Source organism: Anthonomus grandis, chromosome 6 (genome assembly GCF_022605725.1).
Source record: "Anthonomus grandis grandis chromosome 6, icAntGran1.3, whole genome shotgun sequence".
Lineage (NCBI taxonomy): Eukaryota > Metazoa > Arthropoda > Insecta > Coleoptera > Curculionidae > Anthonomus > Anthonomus grandis.
Genome location: NC_065551.1, coordinates 15,938,246 through 15,965,957, shown reverse-complemented (window position 1 = coordinate 15,965,957; position 27,712 = coordinate 15,938,246). Strand labels below are relative to the sequence as shown.

General features: G+C 30.4%; 1 protein-coding gene across 1 annotated transcript in view; it reads right to left on the bottom strand.

Annotated features, from left to right (window-relative positions):
* Window positions 1-905: 905 nt before the first annotated feature.
* LOC126737676 (acid sphingomyelinase-like phosphodiesterase 3a) overlaps window positions 906-27,712 on the bottom strand; it is a 335,578-nt gene continuing 308,771 nt past the window's right edge. Inside the window, exons 8-9 of the mRNA XM_050442671.1 lie at window positions 4,117-4,301; window positions 906-4,065 (exon numbers count right to left, since the gene is read on the bottom strand). Of these exons, the coding sequence (XP_050298628.1) occupies window positions 3,840-4,065; window positions 4,117-4,301 (411 nt within the window). The 3' untranslated portion in view covers window positions 906-3,839. The remainder of the gene's footprint in view (window positions 4,066-4,116; window positions 4,302-27,712) is intronic.

The following is a 27,712-nucleotide window of genomic DNA, read 5'->3' as shown; positions in this document are numbered from 1 at the left end:
ACGGTAATAATTAAGAAGCCCTGTATCGATCTTAAGTGGCTAGACAGAAATATTGAAAAAATGCGTCATTCAAGTTTTTTGATAAGTTCTCAGGTAATGTAGAGTTTTTGGACTTACAAATTCCTATTTTTCTCATTAAATTCCACTTTTCCTTAGTATTACTATGTTTTAGTTCATAAGTATAATTTCTAAGTTGTTTGCAAAACGACCAGTGATTATTATTTTTTGTCTGTCGAAACCTATTTAAAGCTTTATTTCGTAGTTTAATCATTAACCGAATATTCTCAGTTATCCACGGTGCATAGGGATGACACATATCACATGTATTTAAATAATTATTCGTCTACCATTATTTAGATGATATTTTGCTAATAAATTCTGTGTAAAAAATTTAACATTGAATAATAACTTTAAATAAATAGAACAATTTTGGTATCGGGGTAATTTTTTGACTAAATTTACAATTTTTTACTTCATGAATTTTTAATCGAGTAAATCAAAATTTCTATTAAAATAAAATGCTCTTTCTGAAAAATAATTTTTATCGGCTTAGCACTCTTTAAGTTAGACCCAGTTTTTCATGCAAGGCTTAGATTTTTTTTTATAAATTGAATATTTTCATTTTTTAGTTATTCTTGGACTTTGGACTTTGTCTGTATAACTTTTAAGCTATTTAAAATATTAACATAATTCATTTAAATCAAACATTCTATTTTAGGCTAAAATCTTAATCATATAAACAATATGGATAATATTTTCATTAAAGGAGAATTTCATCTGCTGGTAAATGTAAAAATACGAGGACTCTCAAGGGAAAACAAATTACTTATAGTAAAAATTGAAGTAATTTAGACCTGAAAATGTGGTAAAAATTATGTTCTTTCTAAAAAATAAAACAAAAAGTATATAATTTAAGCCTTTATTTTGAGATAATATACACATATTTACATAAATATTATATAAAACTTACTGAAAACCAGTCTATAATAGTTTTTAAAATTTTTGGTTCTTAATATGACTTACTCACCTTTATTACCAAATACAGGATGTTAAAATATTCTAGTAAAATGTGAAAATCACCGCATACCGTAAGAGTTTCAAAAACTAAATTAAAATAAAGAAAAAAATATAAAATTTTCATAAAAATTTTGCAAAAGCGTTCATTTATCTAAAAATGCTTAATACCGTCATTGTCACCTTGAAGGCAAGACTTGTCAAATTTCTTGTACAACGTTTCCTCTTTAAGTGATCATCATCAATTAAAATTTCTTGAATTTTTCATTAGACTTTCATGAAAATGCACCTATAATCTTATTACAATAACATATATTATATATCGAATAGTGCATCTTTCAAATATTGGCTCTTCTGTACAGTTTACAAAAAAATCGTATTAAGCTTTTTTAAAGGTGTAAGTAAGATACGCTACCATACCAAATTTCATTACTTTGTAATAAGCGATTTAGAATTTATTTAAAAAACTACCACCAGCCAAATTATCCAAATGTTATCACAAAGTTATTTATTTAGTGGTCAGTATAAATACTTATTACACTAATTAAGAGAAAATAACGATGTTTGAATGATACTAAATAGGGAATAGTTTTCGAAATATACTCTGTGAATTTCCCTGGGAAGCATTTTCCAAGTAAAACAGTGCAGAATATTGTTAATAACTTTGAGACTTAGGGTACAGTAATTGGTAAATGCAAATGCTTAGAGCAAAACAATAATGATAGCAGAACTGGAGAAAATAGTTTAGATTTTAAAATGTTATCTTATGTCGAAGAAAATTAAGGAATTAGCAGCAGAATTCTTAAAGAAGGGAAAGACCATAGTACAGTATTGCGCAGACTAAAAAAATATAAATTCTATTACTTTTAATATCAAAAACATCACGGCGATGAACTCTGAGCAGATTTCTATTTTGAAGTTATGGAAAGGATGAATAAATGGATTTTTTATGAAATGTTTATTTTATGGACAAATGCACCTTTACCTTAAATAGAGGAATAAAGAAAATGAACACAGATAAGGACCCAGTACCCTCAGAAGGTAATTGTTTGGATTGGTATTTTTGATCATAAAATTAATGGACCTTTTTTTTTTGGAAAAATCTTTGGGAGGAGATCCATTTTTGCCATATTTGGAACTCTTGCAAAATCAAACTGAACCAGCATTAAAAAAAGTTGAATTAATTTATTACTTTAATTACTGTATTGGTACAAAAAAATTTGTTATATTTATTTTGAATACTTTTTTGATTGTTTTCTTGTTTATTGCTTGTAAGTAATTGCATTTATTTATAAAATCACTTAATAAAAAGTACTGAAATTTGGTATGGTGGCTTATCTTACTTGCACCTTTTAAAACGTCTAATTTACAGTTTTTCTGTAGAATATACAGGGAAGCCAATATTTTAAAGTATCATAATCTATATGGGATCTCCTACGGTCAACTTGGTGGTGCACCACCCGGTATAAATTTATGAATAATAATTTAAAAATTAATGTGATAAAAGGTGTTTCATTAAGAACTCAAGATTTAAATTTCGCGCCATGTTAAATAGTCATAATGTCACATGCTAGTGACGTGAAAGATCAAAGTTAATAGATGAGAATAAGTAAACATGGAGCATTACAACGAGTCCTGATTGTAAAAAATTAATATCAAAATGGCAAAAGTTTAATTGCCACTATTCGTAAGGTATATCCAATGTTCGGTCAAAATAATGTTCATTATTCATCTACTGTGAAAAAAATTACCAAAAAATTAAAAAGTACTGGTTCGGGTAGTGATGTATGTTAGAAAGGCCAGAGACGTCAATTCGTCGTCAGATATAAGAATTGGACCTTTCAACAGACACTCTTAGGTAAACTTATATAAAAATTTACAGCTTTACAGCTTAAATAAAAATTTACAGCTGTACTCTTACTGACCATAAACAGCAAAGATAATTCACTAGTTGGATCCTTGAGCAACCTGTTAATTTTACAAACAAAATTATTTTTAGTGATGAGGCTCATCTTCACCTCAAAGGTTTTATTAACAGGCAAAACTTTCGTATTTGGGGCTTAGAAAATCCACGAATGTTTCATCAGAAAGCAATGCAACAACAACGGATTACTTATGTGGTAAACATTATGGTTTGGCGAAATATGTTAATCATTTTTCTTCAAAAACAAAGAAGGTAATGCAGTAATGGAGAATCTCGAACTTTATCGTGCTACACAGTTTCTTGTGCCTTATTTAGAAGCTACTGATCTTTGTGAAATGTGGTTTTATTAAAAACATTAACAATCTTTCACGAGTTTGCTCCTGGTCGTATCATTTTTCTATGAGTGTATTAATTTTTTATGTATGTTAATACTTTGCTACGGCAAACCACGTTTTATTGAACACTAAAATTTGGCTTTTTGAAACACCTTTTATATGGTTTTCTCGATATCTCGAAAGCTTTCGATCGCCTTGAATATTACATTCTGTTAATCTGATTTTCCGATGTATTTATTTAAAAGTAAAGCGATTTTTGAGCAACAATTCCATATATAATTTATTGAGACAAAGATATTTTCAGCTAAAAGAAGTTTTACCCATTAGTGCTATTTTTCAGTTTCTACAACACTTTCGTATTGGACGTATAAATTTAAACTTTTTCAAATGCCAGATAACAAATTTAACACCCTGTATATACATTTAAAAATGCATACAATTGGAATATAGTAAATATAATTAAAAAATACTATATAATTCCAAAGCTATACACTTTTAACGCGTTTCTCCACCTTACATAGAACAAATATCCATTTATATACATAGATATATATTGTAACAATATCTTAAACATATAAAACCCTAATATTCCATATTAACAAAAAATTTAACACTAAAAGCGATATACTTAATTGTTTACCCTGTGACCTGATCATCGAAGTCCTTATCAAACATTCCTCAAAACCAATAAAATCCACCTGTGTGATGGCGCAAAAGTGGTTGTGAATGCACCCTAAGTCGTACATGTCTTTAGGATGTGAAATAACCTTAACCGTGTTTGCCTTGTAATATCTAAAATTCAAGTTAACATAAAAGAAGAAATACCTATAACATATCACGTACTTTTCAAATAAAATATTTCCATCTGGGTCTCCGTTGACGAATTTTTTGGCTAAATTATGTAAATTGAGGGCGTTTATTTGATTGACTTCGTAGTAAGTTGTGAAGTTATATTCGACTGTCCAGTCGGCCGAGAAGTGTTTGTTGGCTTGAGAGAGGTCCAGGTAGTACTGAGTATAGTCAAAAATCTAGAAAAAAATTAAAATAGGTTAATTGTTAGGCATAAACTGTCGGTTTATGGTTTACAAGTTTTTACTGTTGAAATTCTGGGATTTTCCAAAGTCCTATGTAAATTTCTGTTTATTTGATAATTTTCATATAAAGGTTCGACAAGAAGCCTAGTATACGTCACAACTTTAAAATAGACTTAACTAAACTATTACTAAATATTATTAATAAAGTAAAAACCGTAGGTAAAAAGATTCATAAATTCAATTAATTTAAAATAAAATAGTACTATTTAACACGTTAACTGCCAGTCCCAATTACAAAAAAAATTACCGGGTGCTACGGGCCACGTAACTTTTTTTTTAACAACAGTGTCTGTGTGCATCAAAACGAACGAACGCATGTGTAAAAATTTATGTAATTTTTGCTTTTTTTAGTTTAAAAAAGCTGAGTCCAAATATGGTACACATGGCACCAGATTGTACAGGTTTTATTTTTTGATGTCGTGTGCCATGTGTACCTTATCTGGACACGTACAAAGTCAATGTTGATTCGCCTGGACAGATGGCAGCAGTTGTACGGTTTTCACTAGAAGCGCAAATACCACGTGCATTTTATGTTTGTTGCCTTCTTCTGCCATTCTTTCTATAAAAATCGGTGTAAAAACATATTGTTTTGTGGGCTATAATTTGGAGGAGCAATGGCAGCAAAGAAAAGAATTATTTCTGATACTGAGATGCAACAAGCAGTGGAGGCTGCAGCAGACGAAATAGAGATTTATAGAGACCTCGACATGAGTGACGAGTTTTTAAATATCTCAGATTCTAATCCGACATATTTGGCCGGCGAGATATCTTCAAGCAGTTCTGAAGAAGACCGCCCTAAAAAGAAAAAGATGAAGTATGTACGTAGGAGGTTTGGCAATTCCATTTTATATACATAGTTTATTTTCTAAAATGTCATTAGAAAAAAACAGTGTTGTAAAAAGTTTCAATATACTAACTCGCGTACGAAAGTAAGTGGAATACTTATGTCTTATATCAAATTTAACGTCTAAAATTCATATTTTCTCTTCCTAGTAATGATTATCTTCTTATACACTACCCTCCATTTTTTTAGATACTTCCGAGCCTTCAACATCTGCTCAGTTAGATATAGACATAGATAGATTTTTCAGGCAATGATGGAAGACCGGAGTGGAGACCAGCTTCAGGAAATCGACATTCGACATTCACTCTACCAATGAATTTCATTAGCCTTGCAGACCCAAATGCGCGGTAAGGATCAACTTCATTTTTTTGAATTACTTGTATCCGACGATGTTATTAATAAGATCGTTGTCGAAATAAATAGATACGCGGAACAGCAAATTATTCTTGCAATAACGAATGAAAATATTGGCCAATATTCTCGCCTAAATGTATGGGTGGATACTAATTATAATGAAATACGAACATTTATTGCTATTTTAATTTGGATGGGATTGGATAAAAAAACCATTACTAAAAGATTAGTGGCGCAAACCTCCATTATATAAAAACGAAATATCAAAATATTTACCGCGGAATAGATTTGAGCTGCTTTTACGTATATTTCATTTGGCAAATAATGAAGACTGTCCTCTCAATGACCGGCTTCATAAAATTCAATGCCTTGTTGATATGCTGAACAAGAAAGCTTCTTTCTGCATTATTCCAGAAGACTCTCTTTGCATCATGAAACCATGATACCTTTCCGAGGTAAATTATCCTTTCGACAGTATATAAAAGGAAAACGACATAAGTTCGGCATTAAAGTTTATAAAGTATGTCTAGATGGAGGATTTGCTTACAGCCTGAAAGTATATTGTGGTAAAGATAAAATAAATGGACAATCGGTTGCGGAATCTATTGTTATGGAAATGTTGCAACTATTGCTTGATAGTGGCCGGACCCTTTTTGCAGACAATTGGTATACCTCTATTCCTCTTGCGGAAAACTTGCAAAATAGATCAACTCATCTAGTTGAAACGATTCGTAAAAACAGAAGAAACCTACCAAAGTCTGTAGTTGATGCAAAATTAAAAAAAGGGGAAATTGTTGCAAAACAAAACAAAAATAAATTTGTTGTTATGAAGTGGCATGACAAGAGGGACGTGCTCTTCTTATCCGCAAAACATACAGATGAACTAAATGAAGTACACCATAGAGAGGGTCCTAGGCTCAAACCTTCTACAATAAGCGACTATAATAAGGCCAAATCATTTGTTGATATGTCAGACCAAATGTCAGCTTATTCAAATTCTTTTAGAAAGTCAATTAAATGGTACACAAAATTGGCCTTTGAATTTATCACAGGTACCTCAGTCGTAAATGCCTTAAATCTGTACATTAAAATTAACGAGAAAAAAATTTCAATAACGACTTTCAAAGAAAATCTTGCCATGCAACTTTTGGAAACGGCAGTACCGCCAATCCCAATGAATCCCTTAAAAGAGCACAAAGTTTCTGAAAAGACAGATAACGAGAAAAAGCTAAAAAGAGGCAGGTGCAGATATTGCTACGAAAAAAACTCACAAGAACAGGAGCGTAATTATGCTGTAAAAAATACCAAAAGAGTTTCCTACGTATGTCTAGGTTGTGACGAAAATATTTTTATTTGTATGGACTGTTTTTTCCAAAAACATGTTTTTAAAAATATAAAATAATCTTTTCATTTTGAAGTATTTTGTTTTTAAAATTAGTTTGTTTATTTTATAATTATAAATAACAATTTTACATGTTAAATTACTGCCCATTGAAAAAATAAACGTATCATTTAAAAACGTCAATATTTTATGTCATATTATTTTGAAAAACAAAAATATTCCCGAGCCATTCTCAAACAAACTATTTCCTACGCCAGACCAATCCATACATTTCAATCAACGCTTAATATGGCCGCCCCATGTACACATGGCTTGGAAGGTAAGAAGTTCCGTGTCCACTGGTGGTACACATGGTGCTGAATAAAAATTGACTGTGTGCATATATGGTACACATGGCAGTTAACGTGTTAAGTTGTTCTAACATTAAAATAAAATACCTGTACGTTTTAATAGATTTTATATGGCGTGGTATTTTATTATAGGCTTTTGTGTATTATGTTTGATTATATTGAGGTTGTGAGTGTCCCGTGTCTGCACAACCGAGTTAGAGTTGGTTCCAAATTTTGCACAATATTTGTATAAAAAAGAAGAATTTTATAAAAGTATAATGAGTACACTATCAATATCATGCATTTTTTAAATTGGGGTGCTACATATATAGAAAAAATCCAAAGTTCTCATGAAAATCTAAGGGCCTGTTCATATTCATTCTAACGATTTTTTGAGATATTCGTAATTGAAAAGCAAATGAGTTTATATAAAAGGTCGCATTATTTCCAGTTTCTGAGATTTTGGTCATTTGAAGGATAATTGTTGGGTCAAAAAATGAGAAACTTCGGCACTTCAAGAATATTTAGATCCTATGGAAAAAAAAGTTGCTATTTTGTGTTATTAGTTATGGACAAAGCCGTTCTTAACCTAAGATATATTCAAAAGGGAACATTAATAATTTTATCAAATGTGTCAATATGGTTGGCAAGTAGTTAGGTCTATAATAAAAAATATATTTCCATTATCAATTCCACTAAAAAATAGGTTATAGGAATAAAGAAGAGCCAACAACTATTATCAGGGCAGACTATCACTAAGAGAAGCCTCAGTCGAGCTTCAAAAGGAAGATTAAATATTTTTTGCACATATAAACAAAAGAATTTTCAATTTGTTCAGAGTTTCGAATAGGTAATTGGATGCTATTGAAGCCGTGTCCTATAAGCAGTACCTGAATAATTTCAGGCCTGTGTTTTTTTAAAAGCCGTAGTAGTTATTTGAAAAATATATAAAGAGACATAAAGTACAAACTATGCCTATAAAAAACAGGACGATAAGGCTTTTGGTTACTTGCTTTACAAAGAGCTTGACTTGATCTTTTCTGTAATATAAACAGTGAGTTGAAAAGGTACCGAGCACATGAGCCTCAAAAGCAGATCCCATAGTTATTGAACTCGTTTTTCATGTTTAAAAAAAGACTTTTCGCTTGGATATTTTTGTGGAAAAATGGAAAATTAAATACTTAAAATGGAAAATTAAATACTAAAAGCATAAAAGATTAAAAACTTTAATATTTGAGCCCTATTGCTTTTTTGTAGGTATAATTTTTTTTCTCAACATAAAATAATATAAAGATATTCCTTAGAAAAAATCATAATTTTTCAAAAGAAAAATTATAATTTTAGAGGAATTATATTTAAAATGAGCAATAAAATATAATCCGGCTTAAGATGAATTATCGAAAATTTAAAGCAGAGATTTTTTTCAGGTTTTGAGTTGCGGTAATTCCTTTTTAATTGCTTAAGATTAATTAATTATTTCAAATGCATGAGACAATGAAAAACTATAATAATAATAATAAAGAAAAGAAAAAAAGGATACCTCTTTACCTTAAACATAATTTTTTTCTACGATTACATAAAAATGTCTAATATCTAAACAACTAAAATTTTCTATATCCCTTCACTAACCATTAAAAAAAAATATAATATATATTAAAGAGATGAATAGGTTTTCGAAGCTAACAAGTAGATACATTTTTCATTTGATTTTTCAAACTGTATATCTTCAAAAAGAAAAAATAAGATAAGTATTATAGTATAAGATAGGTAAATATAATAAAGTAAAATAAAAATATTATAAGTTTTTTCGTATTTGGAATTCAACTTTATCAATGATGGAAAAATTGTCCTTAATTTTTTTTCTACCTGATCTATTAAAAATATTTTGAGTTTCATTTTTTCTTGTCTTAAGAGTTTTTAAAATCAATATAATTTTAAATCTTCTATTTTTTAGAATTCATTCTTTTAATTGAAGCCTAAAGCTTTTAAACCTTCTTACACTAAGAAGACCAGTAAATTTTTGGGCTAATATACCAGTAGCTGCATTGAGCAAGTGTTGTATTGACTTTGGGCAGTGATCCGTTGCAGCTTTTTTAAGTCGTGAGTATGTGAAATATTTGAAAAAGTAACTTTCTTTTTATATTGCCTTATCACAATGATTTGAAAAAAGAGTTCCGCTTTTGATCTTTGCGATCCAAAATTCCGCTTTCTGTGTATATAATTGTTTGTTTCTATCTAAAACAATTTTTAAAATCTATTTTTGAACAATTTCCAATGGGTGTAAATGAATCTTTAGTGCTCCGCCCCAATCTTAAATACCATAGTTTAGATGTGGTTAAATAAGTGCTGCATTTAATAAATAATAAATATTTCTCATCAAAATACTTTTTTAGTTTTTTAAATTTAATAACAAAATATCTTATTTTATTAGTTATATATTGAATGTGATTATGCCATTTGAGATTTGCGTCAAAAAATATACCTAAATATTTGATTTTGTTCGACCTTTTTATATTAAAATCTACATTTTTTATTCGAATACTAAGGTTTTTGAAAAGTGGCACTGAATCCTGACAGCATCCGAATGGCATAAAATATATTTTATAAAATTTTATTGTTAATACTTGATTGTTAAACCTGTATCATTTTTTTTGTTCTCATATGATGATATTCTTAAAAATACTACAAGTTTTGGTTTGTTTAATTTTATGTAATTTACCTATTTATTATTGTATAAGGTTTAAATTTTATTTATAATTAGTGGCAAGAGGGCACCCGCACCATATTAAAGATGAAATATTTATTATCAAACTCGTGTGTAGTAGGTTGCAGAAATCCAATAAATTTTAATAATTTAAATACTATAAATTAATTAATTCAATCTGTCTACTACCTCTATCTATTAAATTTACAATTATCAAATTACTATTGTATTTAGTCTTCTTAATCTAACTTATCAAAATAAACACGACCAAAGCCGGTATAGTTTTGGTAATAGCCACTTAATAAATGGTAGACACTTTCGCAAATTTTGCGGTAGGAAGGTCAATTTTGATCTATGCTTAGGTTTCGGGGTACTGCGGAAAATAACTAATTAATACCTTGATAATTGTTTTGAATTGTTAATAAAATATTGATATTACCTACTGGTTATTAAAATATAATTCGGTCAGGATTCCACTAAGAGCCCCTATTATAGAATTAGTATTGGTTTCTGTGGTTTTTATTTAAGTACTTCCCTGTGTTTCCCGGATTACTATTTGATCCGACCCTTCCTGCAAATTTTTGTTATATTCAATATTTGCATTGACAACATTGGTTACCAAGGTCTTCCTCGCCGTAATTTTTCCATAATCTTTTCTTTTGCACCTCGACAGGAGGATCTGATAGTCGTTCCTTGCGACCTATCCTTTAAAAAAGGGAAAGTAAAAGTAAAAGACGGGCAAACCAAGTAACAAAGTTTTCCTTTCGGGATCCGTGAATGATTAAACTTAAACTGCTTGCAGTTAAGTCTGTTCTATTTGCTGAATTTTTTTTACGGGGACGTGAATTATTTATGTGTTCCTCTGGAATTCTGACATCATGCAAGTAGCACATGGTTCATTTTTATAGAATCTAATTTAAAGGTCAATTTCTCTTTATTTAAAGATTATCCATTCATTTACTGCTGCCCTATTACGTTCTGCATTGCTCATGCTGATATTTCGCCACAAAATTATATTTTAGTCAGAAAACTAATTTTTAAGGGTAATTTATTCATATACCGTTGTTTCCTTTTTAATTCTCACCACTTTGTTTCTCATTTCTCTATGATCTCTTTAAAATCTCTTGAAGATCTCTAGATGCCTTCTAAATCTCTACTTAGTTCAGCGGATTGTTGATTGCGTTAGTTCCTCTGGTTATTTCCTATTCTCCTTAGTTGGTTGCTAAAGCTGGACTATAAATAACATGAGATAGAAGGCTGCTACTAATACTTCAACCTCCATATGATCTTCAAGTCTTTAAGACCTCACCATCAATTACCAATTGTGTCGAGAAGTATATGACCCAACGAGGAACAATATTGGCAAGTTCGTTCTAAATTTATTATAGTTGTAGTTACCTTCACATTTTGTCTAAAAACAAAAATTCCAAGCTACTCTCTACTAGTATAGTAGATTAATTTACTAGTTTTCTAAATAGTTTTAGAGAAAACCTTTTAATTTGATCAAAGTTTTATTGTTTAATTCAAGGGTAGCTACATCCGAGCTAAACGGATTTAGAATACTACATTCTCAGTTATGTAAATAGTCCTGTTGTCTACGGCTTACTTTATTATAATAATTCATGGTACGTGAATACTTCGTACTTATCCCCTGCGTAGAAAGTTCATGAATTTTCCTAGGTTCTAAAATAGTAATTAATTATTATTCGTTAATACCTTGTGCCCATAGGACTATAACAGGAAAAGTTTAGAATATTTTATGGTTTATTTTTATTAAAACTCTGTAGTGATTAGTGTAGAACTTACTATTTATTATAACGTCATTGTAGTAAATACATAACACTGTTTGGGAAAACCAGCTTTACTTGGGGACAGCACTAGACTGTAAGAAAATTTGTTTATGAAATAATTAAGTTTTCTTAATTTTTCTTAATTATAAATAACATCGTTTTTTGTAAATTAAACTAGCAATAAATTAAGTGGCGTCCAGGGCGGAGTAGGTGTAAGGACGCGAAGGATCATCCGCCCACTACCCTGCTCACCTGACAAATAGCTGCCGTGCTTATGTGTGGTTAAAAATATTCTTAGGGTAAAAAATTGGCTACAAAACAATTAAATACGTTTGCTAAATCTAACTCCGCCATACCCATATATAATTTTATAACATTTAGAAATATAAGATTTTTTTGCACGTCATGTATTTTTTTCAGACAGTCTAAGTAATTTTTTGTTTATTAAACCGCCTGGAGCAACCAATAAAAATATATAAAAAATGCCTGAACGAAGTAAAGAAAATTGTTTTTTTAGAGAAATTTTCCAAAATTTAACATCATTTAATTTTTCTCTTTTCAACTTTATAGCATAGCTAATATATTATAAGAAAGGCCTAGAAGATTGAAACAAAATTATTATTAAAATTGAAGTGAATTTTTTAGGCAAATACTATTTTTCAACCGCCTGCAAGATTTCGGTACGTATTTTTATTACATTAATATACAAATAGGCATATAATTTCATAGACATGTGGAAATTCTTTTAGTTTGTGATCTATTTACAAGAAAAAAAGCACTTACGAAAATCTTGTCATGGAATTAAACATAATAGCAGGCATTTCAGACCTGATCTCTTAAAAAATCCTAATGAAATAAATAATTTTTTAATGTCTGGTATTCCACAAAACCCAGTCAATAATAAAGATGTCATGAATTTTTATAAAACTAATTTTAGGGAAAACAATCCCTTTTAAAATTTACCCGTCTCAGAAATTAAAATTCTTAAATTAATCTCAGAGATTAAGTACAAAGCGATAGGATCCGATGAGTTGGATGTAAGGATTATTTATTTGTGTTGTCCTTTTCTTTTACCTTATATAGCACATCTCAACTTTTCCAAGTCAATGGAAATGTGCTATAATAACACTTTTGCCCAAGTGTAGTGACCCAAAAGATTATAAGGATCTAAGACCAGTTAGCCAGTAGTGTTCTACCTTGTTTGGCTAAGGTGTTAGAAAAAATTAGTCACCACCAAATGACCAAACATGTTTAACATAATAAAATACTACCGGATGTGCAGTCTGGACTTCGAAAAAGCCATAGCTATTTTCCTGCTTTGGCTCATATAACAGATGATACTTTGACGGCCACCAACATGGAAAAATTAAAATTTTAATACTTTTAGATTACACCAAAGCCTTCGATAGTATAGATCATAATTTATTATTGGCCATTTAATCTTATGTAGGATTTAAAAGAGATGCGATTCAGTTTTTTTAAACAGTTTTTAACAAGAAAAAGTCAGCATGTTAGGATTTATGGAATGTTATCTAGCTCACGGCATATTCTCTGCGCGGTCCCTCAGGGATCGGTTGTAAGTCCATTATTATATGCCATAAATACATCAAATATTAATAAAATAATAAAAACATGTAAGGTTCACTACTATGCGGATGATACGCAACTATATTACTCGTTTTTTAAAGAGCAAGCACGTGAATCGCTTCAATGTATCAATACAGAATTAGAAAACTTAAGATCTATTTTCCTATAGCATTCTCTTTATCTAAATCCACGCGTTGTTTGTTAATATTTGGTTCTAAAAATTTGCAAATTATTAAAAATCAGATTAATGTTAGGGTAAGTGACGTGCCTTTAGAAATAAAGAAAAATATAAAAAATATTGGTCTTACTTTTGACAGTTAAATACGATTTGACCAGCACATATCTCATTGTATCCAAAAAGCTTATCTTAGACTTAAATTATTATACACCAATCGACAAATTCTATCACAAAGATAAAAAATAATTTTATCTAACGCTCTCGTTCTATCTGTGTTTGACTGTGGAGATTATGGAAACTGCTTGACACAAATTAAAAAAAAAAACCGTATGCAAGGAGTGCAAAATTCTTGTTTGCGGTATATCTATGGAATCCGTAAATATGAAAGAATTTCTTATAAACTCTCTGAAACAAACTGGCTTAAAATAGAAACCAGGCGTACAGTGCACTGTGCATCTTTTTATGATAGGTTATTATTTTATAAGATACCTATATATGTTTACAATAAAATTATCTATAGATCGCATGTACATATTATAAATATTAGATTCTTCAAACGTTTTTTTCTTCAAACTTTTTAAATCTGTCTCCTTTCTATTTGCTATTTTAAAATATGCCCTATTGATAATATATATTTATTTATGTTTTGTAAGAATGTTTTCTTGGATTAAGAAGAAGAAGAGAGAACTTGGGTAGATGGACCTATTTGTATAGGTTTTCTATATCTCTCGTTCACATTAGTACAATTATATTTAGGATATAATTATTTGTAAATCTTACTTAAACTGTGCAAATAAAGTCTTAATAATAATAATAATAATAATAAAAATAATAATAAATTAATAATAATAATAATAACATTAAATTGGTTTTGCAGGTAGTTAAAGTCACTTTTTTATTTTATAAACGGCATGGAACGAACATTAAAATATTTAAAGTACCTAAACGAATTTAAGAAAATGCAGTAAGAGTATGCAATAAATGTGCTCAAATCAAAAGTAGAATTTTAATTCAGATGATTGTTATCAATAAATGTTAGTCATATAGAATTTCTGCTAAGCCTTATACCCCGTGGATAACAACAAGCAAATGTGCAGCTTTTTATAAAAGAAAAAAATAAGGCATTGTCAAGTTTTAAAAAGTCTTAAAATTTGGTAGATTGGGCATATTATAAACAGATGCCTAATCTTGTGGTAAGAAAAAAGAAATTATTTGCAATTTCATCAGAACATCAGAGATAGTAAATAGTTATGGAGAGCTATTAATAATCTTATTCTAAAAAATGTCTCTAATCGTTCTATTCCTTTAAATCTCCGAGATTCAAACAAAATTAATGACTATTTCGCTTCAATTTATAGTCCATTAGGTAGTTGCCGGGAAGAAGTTGCTAATTTTCAGAACAAGCGGTTTAAGCATGATCTAAATTTTTTATTTCGATTAGCCAAAGTTGAGGAAGTTTCTATAATATTCCTAAACCTAAAATCAAATGCACACGATTGTGATTCAATATCAGCGTCAGTATGTTGCAACACTGTATTCTAAAGCTACCACATAATACGCATAGTATGAAATGTTGCCTAAAAACTGAGTATTTCTCTGGTATGTGGAAAATTTCTCTCTTAACACCTGTGGCTAAAATTAATAATCCAATTTCTGCGACCTCAGACCAATTTCAATTATCTGAGTCATCTTTAAAGTTTTGGAAAAGTTTATACAGCCACAAATTTATCACTTTCTCACCTCCAATAATATTATTCAACTTAAGTAATCTGGGTCTAGAAAACAACATAGCACGACATCTGTCTTACTAAACGTTACCCAAGAGATATTTTCTGCAATGGATAAAGGTGACTCCACAGCACTTATAATGCTTGACTTTTCCAAAGCATTTAACACCTTGGATCATCATTTGCTTTTAGCAAAATTGGCTTATTATGGCTTTAATAATGTTTCTCAAATGTTTTTTAGATACTACTTATCCAACAGAAAGCAAATGGTGGTCTTGGAAGATCAAATTTTTTCAAATACCAAATATATAACGTCTGGAGTACCTCCGGGATCTGTTTTGGGACCTCCATGGGTCCAGGAATCCAGAGGTTTGCAGATGATACACAAGTTTGTCATTCTTTTAAAGCTAAATCTGTAATAGAGGCTTCAAATAAAATAAACGACGATCTTTCTAGAATTTTCTTGTTTGCCTCTCAAAATAATTAAAGACTCAATTCTTCAAAGTATTGTGTTATGTGCTTTACTTCTAAGAACAAAAAAAGATTTGCATTGGACGGTTTAAAACTTTTTGTGGGAGTAGTCAACTAAGTATGGTTAATTGTGAAAAAAATCTTGGATTGCTTTTAAATGATGAATTGCGCTTTAAGTTACACTTTTCTGATGTCATTAAAAAGTTATACTATTCTTCAAAGCCATTGTATGCAAACAGAAATATAATGAATTTTAAAGTAAGGAAAAAACTGTGCGAGTCTTTAGTACTACATATTATGAATTACTGCAATATTGTTTATTTTCCATGTTTAGACAAAATCACTGCGTACTGTTTGCAAAAGCTACAACATCAATGCTGCAGATTTATTTATGGAATGAGAAAGTATGATTGTGTCTCTGCAAGGCTATGTGAACTTGGTTGGTTGCGAGTGGAAAATCAATTATCTTTGCAATTGGCGGTTTTGTGCATAGACTGCTAGCGTCGTCTACTCCTCCCTATCTCCGCGAAAAACTTATTTTTAGGAAAAATATACATAAAGCAAATTTAAGATTTATAAATAAGTTGTCAAGTCCCAGATATCAAACAGCCTTCTTTTGTCAAGGTCATGGTAAATTCTGTGGCAATTTACAATGACCTTGTTCCGAATCCTATAAAATAAATGTCAGTGGCGAGCTTTAAGAAAAAACTAAAGCTGCATTTTTTAACTAAACAGAATAGCTAAATTGTCAGTAGGTATTTTTTATTTTTATAATTTTTGATTTTTGGACCAATGGGTGTATATCTGTTTATTTTTATATTACTATTAGTGTTACCAGTATAAATGTTAATTTTCTTTTTTTTCTTTCTGTTGTGCTATCTAAATTTGTTAAATAAGTTAAGTAGATTAGCCTTTGACTAGACTTCGCCTATGTACACTATTCAAAAGTACAAATAAAGCCATTATTTAGTTATATAAAAAGACTGAGGTCTTCCAACGAATTAAATTTAGTGAATAGCGATTAAATTCAACTATTATATACAACTCTAGCATTGTCTATTTAAACTCCCAGGACTTTTTAAATAATAAGGATGGTATAATTATGCTATTAAAGAACTGGCAACTGAAGATCGTGTTCTTCGGTAAATTCCATGTCTTAGAAAATACTGAACTCCGTGAACTTAATATTGATGGGTATAAAATAGAACAGTGTAGAATAGAAAATAATAGAAGAGGAAGAGTAATTGCTTTTGTAAGAAATGATATCTGGTGCAAGTTAGGAAATATGCATTATATTGAAAATTGTTTGGTTGTTGTCCCTGGAAGTGGCTTTGTTTGGTGTAAAGTATTTGTGTTTTGCATTATATCATGCTCCACAAAAGCAAGATGTTTCCTATCTATATTCAGGTTTTCGAAGATTACCTAGATCAGGTGAGCTATTTTAATATTTTGGATGATTTTAATGTCGATTTACTTAAAAACCCATTTTATGTCTATAAGATGAAATATCTCATATTTTCCAGTGGATCTGCACAAACTGTAAAAACGTCTATAAGAATAGTGGTAGGTACTGTAGTAGTGCTAGACACTTATTGACTATGTAGTGTCACAAATTTGCTTTATAAAATTTATTTAACACTAAAAATCAGTAACCATTTCATTACCTATGATCAATAAAATATAGCAACTCCAAATATAACAACTCTTAAGAGATATATGAAATATTATAACTAAGATCACCTGTAATACCATATTGTTAGTAAATACAGAAACTTTAAAATTTGAGATCTCAATTCATAAGAAAAAGCTTTCATTTTATCTATTGCAGTGAGCTAAAACAAAATGTGTCTAAAAAGAGCCATTTTAGATAAAAATGAAAACATATGGACATTATAAAGCAAAGCGAAAAGCTATCATGAGTAAAATTATGAATCTCAAGGAGTTTGGAAAATCTCTTTTGGAAGGTAAAACTCAAGCCATACCGAATAACATTTTTTTTGAAACATGGATTAATTCTGACGAGACAACAACTGTACAACGATTTAATCAATTTTCAGATAGTCACAATGAGCTTCTTTAAAATATGCAACAACCACATATCGTTACCAGTACCCCAAGAAGAACAACCTCAACTAATAGTGTCCCGAGTTTTAAAACAATGTCTAAGCTAAGCTAAGTTGAGACAAGTAGTTAATGACCTAAAAAATGTATGCGGGGAAGAAGATCTCCAAACATCTCCAAACAGATTCTTTCTGGTGTCTTTTATGTTGCTAAAAATCGGTTGTTAGACCTGGAACGTACCAACAGTAATTTTTGACCCAAAGGTGCTAGATTCTAAGTTATGTAATGAGTTTTGCCAATATCAATACTGTTTCGATATATGAAAAGGTCTTAGAAGTATGTGTAAAAGAGCAATTACACCAGTTCTATGAAAATAGTGTTCCTAATCAATCTGGCTTTGGGGTACGACACTCCTATAAATCTGTTGTTTTGGGTATCTGTGATAATTTTTCAAAGGCAATTATCTCTGAGAATTATGTGTTAGCTATGTTTTTGTATTTTAAGAACGTATTTCAAAATATTGATAGAAATATCTTATTAGGTAAGTTAGAGCACAAAGGAATTAAGCGTAACGTTTTAAAATAGTATAAGCTTTATTTATGTAATTGGTTGCAACGTGAGAAGGTTAATAATCCTATGTTTGAAACTGTAAATGTCCATGTCGGTGAGCCCCAAGAAACTGTTCTAGGTCAATCAATAATAAATTGCATTATATATAAAGATATCGTTACGGTGGCTTAAAAATCAAACATTAGTTTATTTTCTAATGATACTATGGTCTATATAGTTGGTAAAATCAACAGCAAATGAATCGTGACATGAACATATTAAAAATTACTCCTGACGTTAAAAAAGACAATAAATTATTTTCTTTACGATTTATTTTCGATTACGATTACGATATTAATTTCTTAGAATAATGAAAGACTAAAATCAGTAAACAAGAACTTTGTTTGAGTTCAATATGTGCTTAGGGGCAATAGGGTGTTTTGCTTATAAACATATTCACCAATTCTCTGTTGTCATATTTACTTATTGGTGTTAGATTTTAATTAAAAATAAAAAATAGAAATAGATATATCTTATTCTAAAGGCAAAAAACATATCTTTAAAGCAAAAAATTGTTCTCATGGTTTTTTGCTATTTCTACACAAGCATTTGGTATCGCTTGTGTAGAAATTAAAAAGATTAAAAAAAGTATTTTTGACTTTTGACGTAATATTAATTTACTTTTAAAGGTAGGGATTCTAGCAAGCTCCGTAATTTTTGACAGAATTCATGTACATCAGCATCAGGTGTTCTGGAAATGCAGACAATATATAGGGTGATTGATGGTTGATGGTACCTTAGACGTTTACGGAGAATGGAAAATAAATTTTTTTTGAAAATTTAGCATCATGGGTTTTAGCTAGTGATCTAACAATTAATAATATTTTAGCGATGCAGCGTTGCCGCTTATACCAAAAAGTAGTAGCAATTTTGTTATTTTAAATAGAATACTCTATAGTCCATTTCTTAATCCGTAGGAGCACACGAAAGGGTCGATAGCCATAAAACGGTCGTAAACCATTGGCGTCCCACTTTTCAAGTACATTAAGACCTGCATGTTTTCATTTGTTGGGTTTATTTAATAGTGCAAGAAATAGGCCAATTTTAGCCATAAATGCTTTGAATTACTTAAGTACCTAATGAACAAGTTCTTTTTAACCCTTATAAGTAGATATTGTCTAGGTAGGTAAATATGGAGGTATAAGTATTATAGGTACCTAAATTGTGCAATCTTAAATCCAAACAGGTAGTTATATTTTATGGTATATAATGTAGATATATCCTAAAAACTTAATTTATTTTTCAGTATTGTTGCGCATTTTTTGTTGTAAGAATATCAAAGTTTAGCCCCGTAGTGTGCAAAGGTGTTTTAGATTTTAAAGCAAGGACTATAGTACTAAACGTACATGATGCACTTGTACATCAAATGCCTCTAAGTACTGTTAGAAATCTAGTTTCTACATGTGCCAATATGACAGGCATAAGTAAAGCAACAATTTACAGACTTCTTAGTGACAGAAAAAGTGAAAACCATGAGAACTTGTCTAAGAAGAGTGTAAAGAAAACTGCCGGTAGGAAGCCGATAGCAGTTGATGAGACAACAAAGCATATCATCAGAAGGACAGTACATTTATTTTATTTTAAGAATGAAATTCCAACTATCGACTAAATTTTGAGACTTATAAAAGAAGACGAAAATGTACCAGAAATGGGAAGAAAAAAATTATGGAAAATTTTACACGAATTACATTTTTCTTGGCAAAAGCAAAATAGAAAATCTATTTTAATAGATAAAGAAGAAATAGTCTGTTGGAGAAGAAAGTATTTAAGGCAAATTAAGGAGTATCGAAAGGAAGGAAGAAACATTTATTATTTGGATGAAACCTGGCTTAACGGAGGACACACCGTGAGCAAGTGCTGGCAGGATAAAAATGTTGGAAGCTCCCGTCAGGCTTTTTTAGAAGGTTTATCGACTGGCTTGAAGTCTCCTTCTGGTAAGGGCCACAGATTAATAATTACATATATTGGGAGCTATAAAGGATTTTTAAATGGCGGTCTGTTTGAATTCGAATCGAAGTCAACTAAGGATTACCACGAAGAAATGAACGATGATGTTTTTGAAGATTATTTTTCCGAAATGATCAAGTCAATTCCCGAAAATTCAATTATTGTTATAGACAATGCCAGCTACTGTTCAAGATTAATAAAAAAATTACCATCATCCTGCTGGTGAAAAGGGGAAATAAAAAAACTGGCTTACCGAAAAAGAAATACGTTTTGGAGATGACGCGGTAAAAGCAGAGCTTCTGACAATAGTTACAGAAAATAAATCAAAATATAAAAGACACGTTGTTGACGAAATGGCAAAACAACACAATATAACTGTACTTCGTTTGCCACCTTACCATTGTGAATTAAATCCTATAGAGTTAATTTGGGCTTAAGTAAAAGGATTTGTGGCTAGAAATAATAAAACCTTTAAATTAAAAGATGTGAGAGAACTTCTGAAAGCAGCAGTGGATAACCTTACCCAAGAAAACTGGAGCAATGCTGTGAATCATGCTATAAAAGAAGAAGAAAAGATGTAGACCCTCGATAATCTTCTAGAAGAAACTGTCGAACCCTTAGTTATAACAGTGAGAATGTCTGATTCGGATGAAAGCGATGAGACTAATGAAACGTGTGATTTATAAATTGATTTTTTTTTGTATATTTCGGAAATATTTTTATTGTAATATGGTTAATAAATTAAAAGATCCTTATATTTATGTACCTTTCTTATAAATGACAAGATATGTTTGAAGAGTTGCATTTTTTATTGCTTGGTATTAAAAAAATGAAATTTTACAATAATTTTTTAAACATTTAAAAAACAATCAAATTGCGGTATTATTCAAATTTTTATATTTCATTTTATTTGCCATAGTTTTATAATGAGGGTTTTCCGCTTTTAAAAAATGTTTCTTGTTAATTTAATAAATATAGGTTTTAACTACCAACCATACTTTTTCTAAAAATCTTTATCTAATAGATAATAGATAAAATCCAACATTATTTATAAATTTTTCATAACAGATAATTATTTAACTTAAAAATTAAAATCAATATCCATAGTCGGGACGACACTGGCAACCCGTTTGTCATAAAAATGAACTCGAAACCATTGTTCCGAATTTTACGACCTATTGTTTTTGAGACCATACAGGACTTGTCCACTTAAAATTGGTAAAAACGGCCTTGTTTTTCATTTTGTTACATGTAGAAAAATGGAAGACTCACCCTATATTTATGCTACTTCTGCATAAATAATGAGGCACTGTGCTCTCACCAAAAAGGAAATAGAGTATAGTATATTATTTTATTTTCTGATCCGTGATCGCTTTATGATTATTTTTGTATAAGGTGTTCCTATACCTATTTTTAGTGGTTTTCGAGAAATTAATTATTTTTTGACCAAAACATAGCTCCAAATAAATTTTTATTACTACGTCACTGGAATGCGAGGAAAATTGAAATTATGAGCGTAATTTACGGAAATATTGTAAAAATTAGTAATTTTACCGCTAGATACAAAAATTGTGCAAAATGCATTTTTTTTTAATGAAACACCTGTACACATAAATATCACATATTCTAAAAGGAAATTGAAATCCCTTTCTAACGAGGTATCATGTTCCTATATCTAAGTAGTTCGGTTTCTGAAATAAAAGCAAGTTTCTGTAAAAATCGAAATATTTTGACTTATTTGCAAGACAAATAGCATAGCCAATGCTATGCTATTGACGTTTGATATTTAGTTGATCAATAATAGTAATTCACGTGAGTCTTTCTTTAAAACAGTTATCTAAAAATTAATTGAAATGGAAATAAATAGTTATTCAAATGAAATTTTGATGAATCTATTTATTATTCATGGACAATGTGACAAAATTGTAGCAAGAACATGCTAAAAGTTCAAGGAAATGTGCCCTAATTTACAAAAAATAAATAAAAGAATTTGTGCAAATACCAAATAACTTTATACAATTTGTTTCATAACTTAAGAATAATTTAATTAGTTATTAGATTATAAGTAATTTACATTCAATTTTCAAAATGATTGCCATTGACTTCTAAGCACTTCAAGATCCTGCGTTGCACAGCATGTGTTGTCGCTGCTTTTATTTCAGAAGGATATTATTGACGAATGCAATTAATAAGTCGTTGACGTAGTTTATGTTTACTGTTTACTGTTTATTGTTTACCGATGTCTTGTATACTATTTGCTTCAAATTACCTTAAAAGTAAAAATCAAGTGGTGTAAGATCAGGTGGTCTTGCAGGCCAATCCCATGGTCCCAAAGGCCTAAACCGGCGGTCATCGAATTTCTCAAATAACTCACGTGTCACCTTCTCAGTGCAATGAGTGGATGCCCCATCCAATTGGAACCAGCAAGTGCGATAATCTTCAAGCGTTAAATTTTCCAGAAAATCTACTACTGAGCACAAAATCTGAAGGTATTTATGGGAGTTTAAATGACCCGTCGAAAATGAAAAAAGCTATTTGATTGTCTTTTAGTAAACAAAAAAACATTAAAACTAAATTTTTCTTGAAATTCCATTTCCTTAACCGCATGTAGATTTTGATTAGCCCAAAATTGTCGATTTCTTCTATTAAAAATACCTTCTCTAGAAAACGTTGCTTCATCTGTCCATTTATTTTTTTTTTCCATAGAAATTTTAGATTCTCTTGAGTGCGTGTCAGAAGTGTCTCACAATATCGAACGCGACGTTGGTAATCATCCAGTTTCAGCTGATGTACTTTTAGTATTTTAGTTTAATTTAAAGAGATGCATATTATTGTCGTCCAGAATTTTTTACACAGAATAATAAGTTAGGCCTAAATCATCTGCTGCACTCCGGATGGAAGCTTGTGGATATGCGTGAAGGACACTATTTAAAAAAAAAACCAAGCGTATTTACTATTACTTAACTAAATATAATTGTCAAACTTCAAAAGCATAGCATTGCTGCGTCATGACCTTTCATGGCCACCTAAAGCAAATATGTCGAAATATTCTGATTTTTACAGAAACTTGCTTTTATTTCAGAAACCGAACTACTTAGATGTAGGAAGATGATATCTCGTTAGAAAGGGATTTCAATTTCCTTTTAGAATATGTTATAATATACAATGTGTTTCATTTAAAATAATACACATATGACAATTTTTGTATCTAGCGGTAAAGCCACTAATTTTGAGCAACCCTGTATAACGTAGAACAAATTTTTGTAGTGAAAACTAATGTACAATACTTCCGTAAATTACGTTTATAATTTCAATTTTCTGCGCGTACCATTGCCGTAGTAATAAAAATTTATTTAGAGCTATGTTTTGGACAAAAGATGAAGAAAATAATTAATTTCTCGAAAACCACTAAAGACCACTAATAGGAACACCTTATACAAAAATAATCATAAAGCAATAGGGGATCAGAAAATAAAAATAATATACAGGGTAAAATAAGAAAGTTGCTACTACTTTTTGGTATAAGCGGCAACGCTGTATCGCTAAAAATCGTTAGATCACTTAAATTTTTAATCGTTAGATCACCAGCTAAAATCTACGATGCCAAATTTTCAAAAAAAAATCCATTTTCCGTTCTCTGTAAACGTCTAAGTTACCATCAACCATCAATCACCCTATATAGGAGTAGTACATTGGAAATTTAATCATATTGGACACATTTTTCGGACAAGTTAAAATATTTTTGCAGATAATAAATTAGCAAATGTCGTTATCATCGAGAAGTCATTGTTACTAGACCGTATCATAGTACCTCCATGAGATACATTTTTTCTATTTAACCTAGTTACTATAGTATAATTTTAATCAAACATTAGCTCATTTATATTTAACCAATTTTCAGTTATTGCAACAAGTTCTGGAAAATTTAGCTCTTGTAATAAACGAAATAATTTTTAATTATTAAAGTTTACTTTATCGAAATATTAGAGGGTTATATATTTCATGGCACATATACTGCAAACTTTTTAACTTAATATTGGTGATCGAGCGATTGGTTGTATGTGGCATACGTAGCTTTTTGAATGCCTGCAAGACTCACTTTGCCGATTGATATAAATGCAAGACTTGTGGTTTTATATATTTAAAGGTTTAAACTATACTTATGCAAAAAGAAAATTACAATCAAATGAGTAATATGTTGTGCAAGACCGATAATCAAATTATTCCCGCATTCAAAAAACAAAACTCACCCTGGAGAAGGGTTGCACACCTCCTCAGATGTAGACTCAATTTTTCTTATTGTCAATTTTAGGCAAAATAATACTTCAGAATATGAAGTATAATGAAATTTGGAAATCGAATCTGTCGCCAGCTCCCTTACTATATTACCGTAGTCAGTTTGTTTTGAGATTTATAAGACGCTCTGCATATAAAAAAGACATTTTCATCTTAAAACGATCCCGCTGGCGAAAACCAAAACTTACCATCTATGGCATAGATAATTCCGGGTTCTATCCCCGGCTATTTGCTCCAAATCCATCGATTTGTCGGGGTCGCAATTTATATTTATGGCGCGGCCGTCGGTGTTCCGTCACCGAAATATCCGTGTCGCGGTTTTAAATTATTACCATATGATTGGGGAATTGGATCCAGCTAGGGAACCGCGATATGCATAACAAATAATATGGAAATAAACGTTTCCCCGATTGTTCCTGTTCTTGTCATTTCGTCATATTACAAAGCGTATAATAAGTTATTCCGAATATATTTAAAATCCTTTAAATGCACCTCTATATAGCCTATATCTATCATGCCTATGCGAGAGACCATATATCTATCAGCTGTCTATACCTAGATATTAACAAGGCCCGCCTCAATGTTCATATCTACTAAGAGCGTTCTGCCATAAATAACTTCACGTCAGCTAGACAATACCTTCAATTGTCCCACTGTGGATATATATTACATATTATATCAGCTGTTTTGAATTTTACATTACGTAATTTAGATTGCCTATAAAGGAATAAAAGTTGCGAATCATTTACTGAATAGTTATGCATCCATTTTTTTTTTGAATGAGTCGTTGTAATATGATTAGTATATATATATTAAAATTGTACATTCCAAATTTGACTTTTTCTTGTATTTAAATTGAATTGCAAAAATACTTGATATACATATTTTTTATTCCTTTAGAAATTATAATTTTATTTTATTTCTTTTTATTATATTGCTCTTTTCAGGTAGTTGGAAAAGAATAAGCTGAAAAAGTCTTGCCTGGAATACAAATTTTTCCTTTCTTTCAGATATTTTAAGCATTTTGTTGATCTTGGTCTAGACTACTCAAAAAATGGTTTAAATAATAATTTGCATTCAATCTTCCACGTATTTTCAATCAAACAACCAATAAATCAATTCTTTATGTTTTAAAATATATTAATCATGTTTAGCATCGTCCATATAAATTTTTTTCTAACCACTAGAGGGTGTTAAATTTAATAAATAAGAATCCATTTTATTTAATTTTTTTAATATTGTGCGACATATCACTTTAAAAATTGGTAACTGGGGTTTTTTCTTTTTTTATTTCTTCTTCTTTCTTGCCATATCAACTGAATATCAACTGTCATTCAGCCATTATGGGTATTAGTTCAGCCGACCTAAGAGAAATCAAATCTCTTATCTTAAATACTCTAAATGAAAGGTATCTACAGGATATACTTTTTATCTAGAATAGTACAGTAGTAAAGGAGGTCAACAAGGTAGCCGTAATGCTAGGGAAGCAAATAGAGGAAAAGTTCAAAACTCATACCCGAGAAATCGCTAACCTACAAAACCAAGTGGAAGCTCTAAGCCGAGAGACTAACGAGGTTAAAAAGTGTTCTGAAATGCAAGAGCAGGTCTTACGCAACTCAAATCTACGTATTTTTGGCCTACCGGCCAAAAAAGACGAGGATATTCAAGCCGAAGTCACAAGCGTCCTAACATATGTAAATCCCGGTGATATAAAAAATGCCACGGCGTTAAACCCAAAAACCCAAGCGATAAACCCGATGCTGTACTAGTACATTTTTCGACGGAATCCGTGCGATCAAACATATTAAAGGCTCGAAAATTAGTTAAAAGTGCCGTGCAAATAAAAGAAGACCTTACAAAACACCGGCTTGCTTTGTTTGAATGTGCCCTGCAAAAATGTTGTAGTAAACAAGTGTGGATGTTAAATGGAAACATCTATATGAAAATCGGCGATGTAGTGCATAGGGTATCTGAGGAGAGGGACCTCAATTTGCTATAGCGAGATCGGTCAGTCAAAAGATTTCATTAGGCAAATAGGGACTATAAGCCAACTGTAAGTAGGATAATGAAATATTATCTTTAAGATGGGATTACACAAATTATTATGTAACATTTAACAATTCCTATGCGCCTAATTACAGAAATTAAAATTTCCATTTTATATAAGTACACTGGGGATAGTGTTTGGTATATTAGGTGGTAGATATATTAGGTCATGGAACTTCAGTAATATGGAATTTTTTTGAGCTTTGTTTCCAAATAGCGCTTTTTTTCCTTATTTTTTTTATGTAAGTTTTTTTTTTTTTTGTCTATTTTTTTTTTGTTCATTTGTCTGGGACTATGACCCTGAAACGGAGAGATAACAGTGCGAATGGGTGCTGTAGGAGTTTATTATTCTCACATTTAACGATTTTCAAATATATGGTGGTTCTGCTGAGTTTTGGGGCAGAGCGCGCTATGAGGATGATTGGCGTAATGGCAGTTCTTTTTTAATTCCCAAAATGGTGGATAAACCTGACATAGACGAATGCGAAGTACCAAAACAATTTTCCGTCGAACACTTAAACATAAGATCTGTAAATATCGGTTTTTATGAGTTTACTTCCCATGTTGAACACTACAAATTTGATATATTGGCACTATCAGAGACATGGCTCTCACCAGATCAACCTTCAAATGCTTTTATAATTCCAGGATATACATTTATCAGAAATGACAGGCAAACAAGAAGTGATAGAATTGCAATGTACATAAAAAAAGAACTAACATTCAATAAAATATGTCTTCAGTTTGATTCTGAAAATTTGTTCGAATTTATGTTCATTGAGTTTGTGCTTTGCTCAAGAAAATACTTCTCGCTCCATCAAATAATATTATGCAATTTAATCATAAACTACAAGACTTACTAACTATATTAACTCCACTATACGAAAATATCATTATCACTGGAGACCTAAACATTAATCTCTTACAAAATTCAGTACACACTTCAAATTTAGACTTAAGTCTCATTCAACTAATTGATAGGCCTTCTAGGAATAATAATCACTATGCAACCCTAATAGATCTAATAATTACAAGCTCGAATCTAGAAGTCATAAATAGT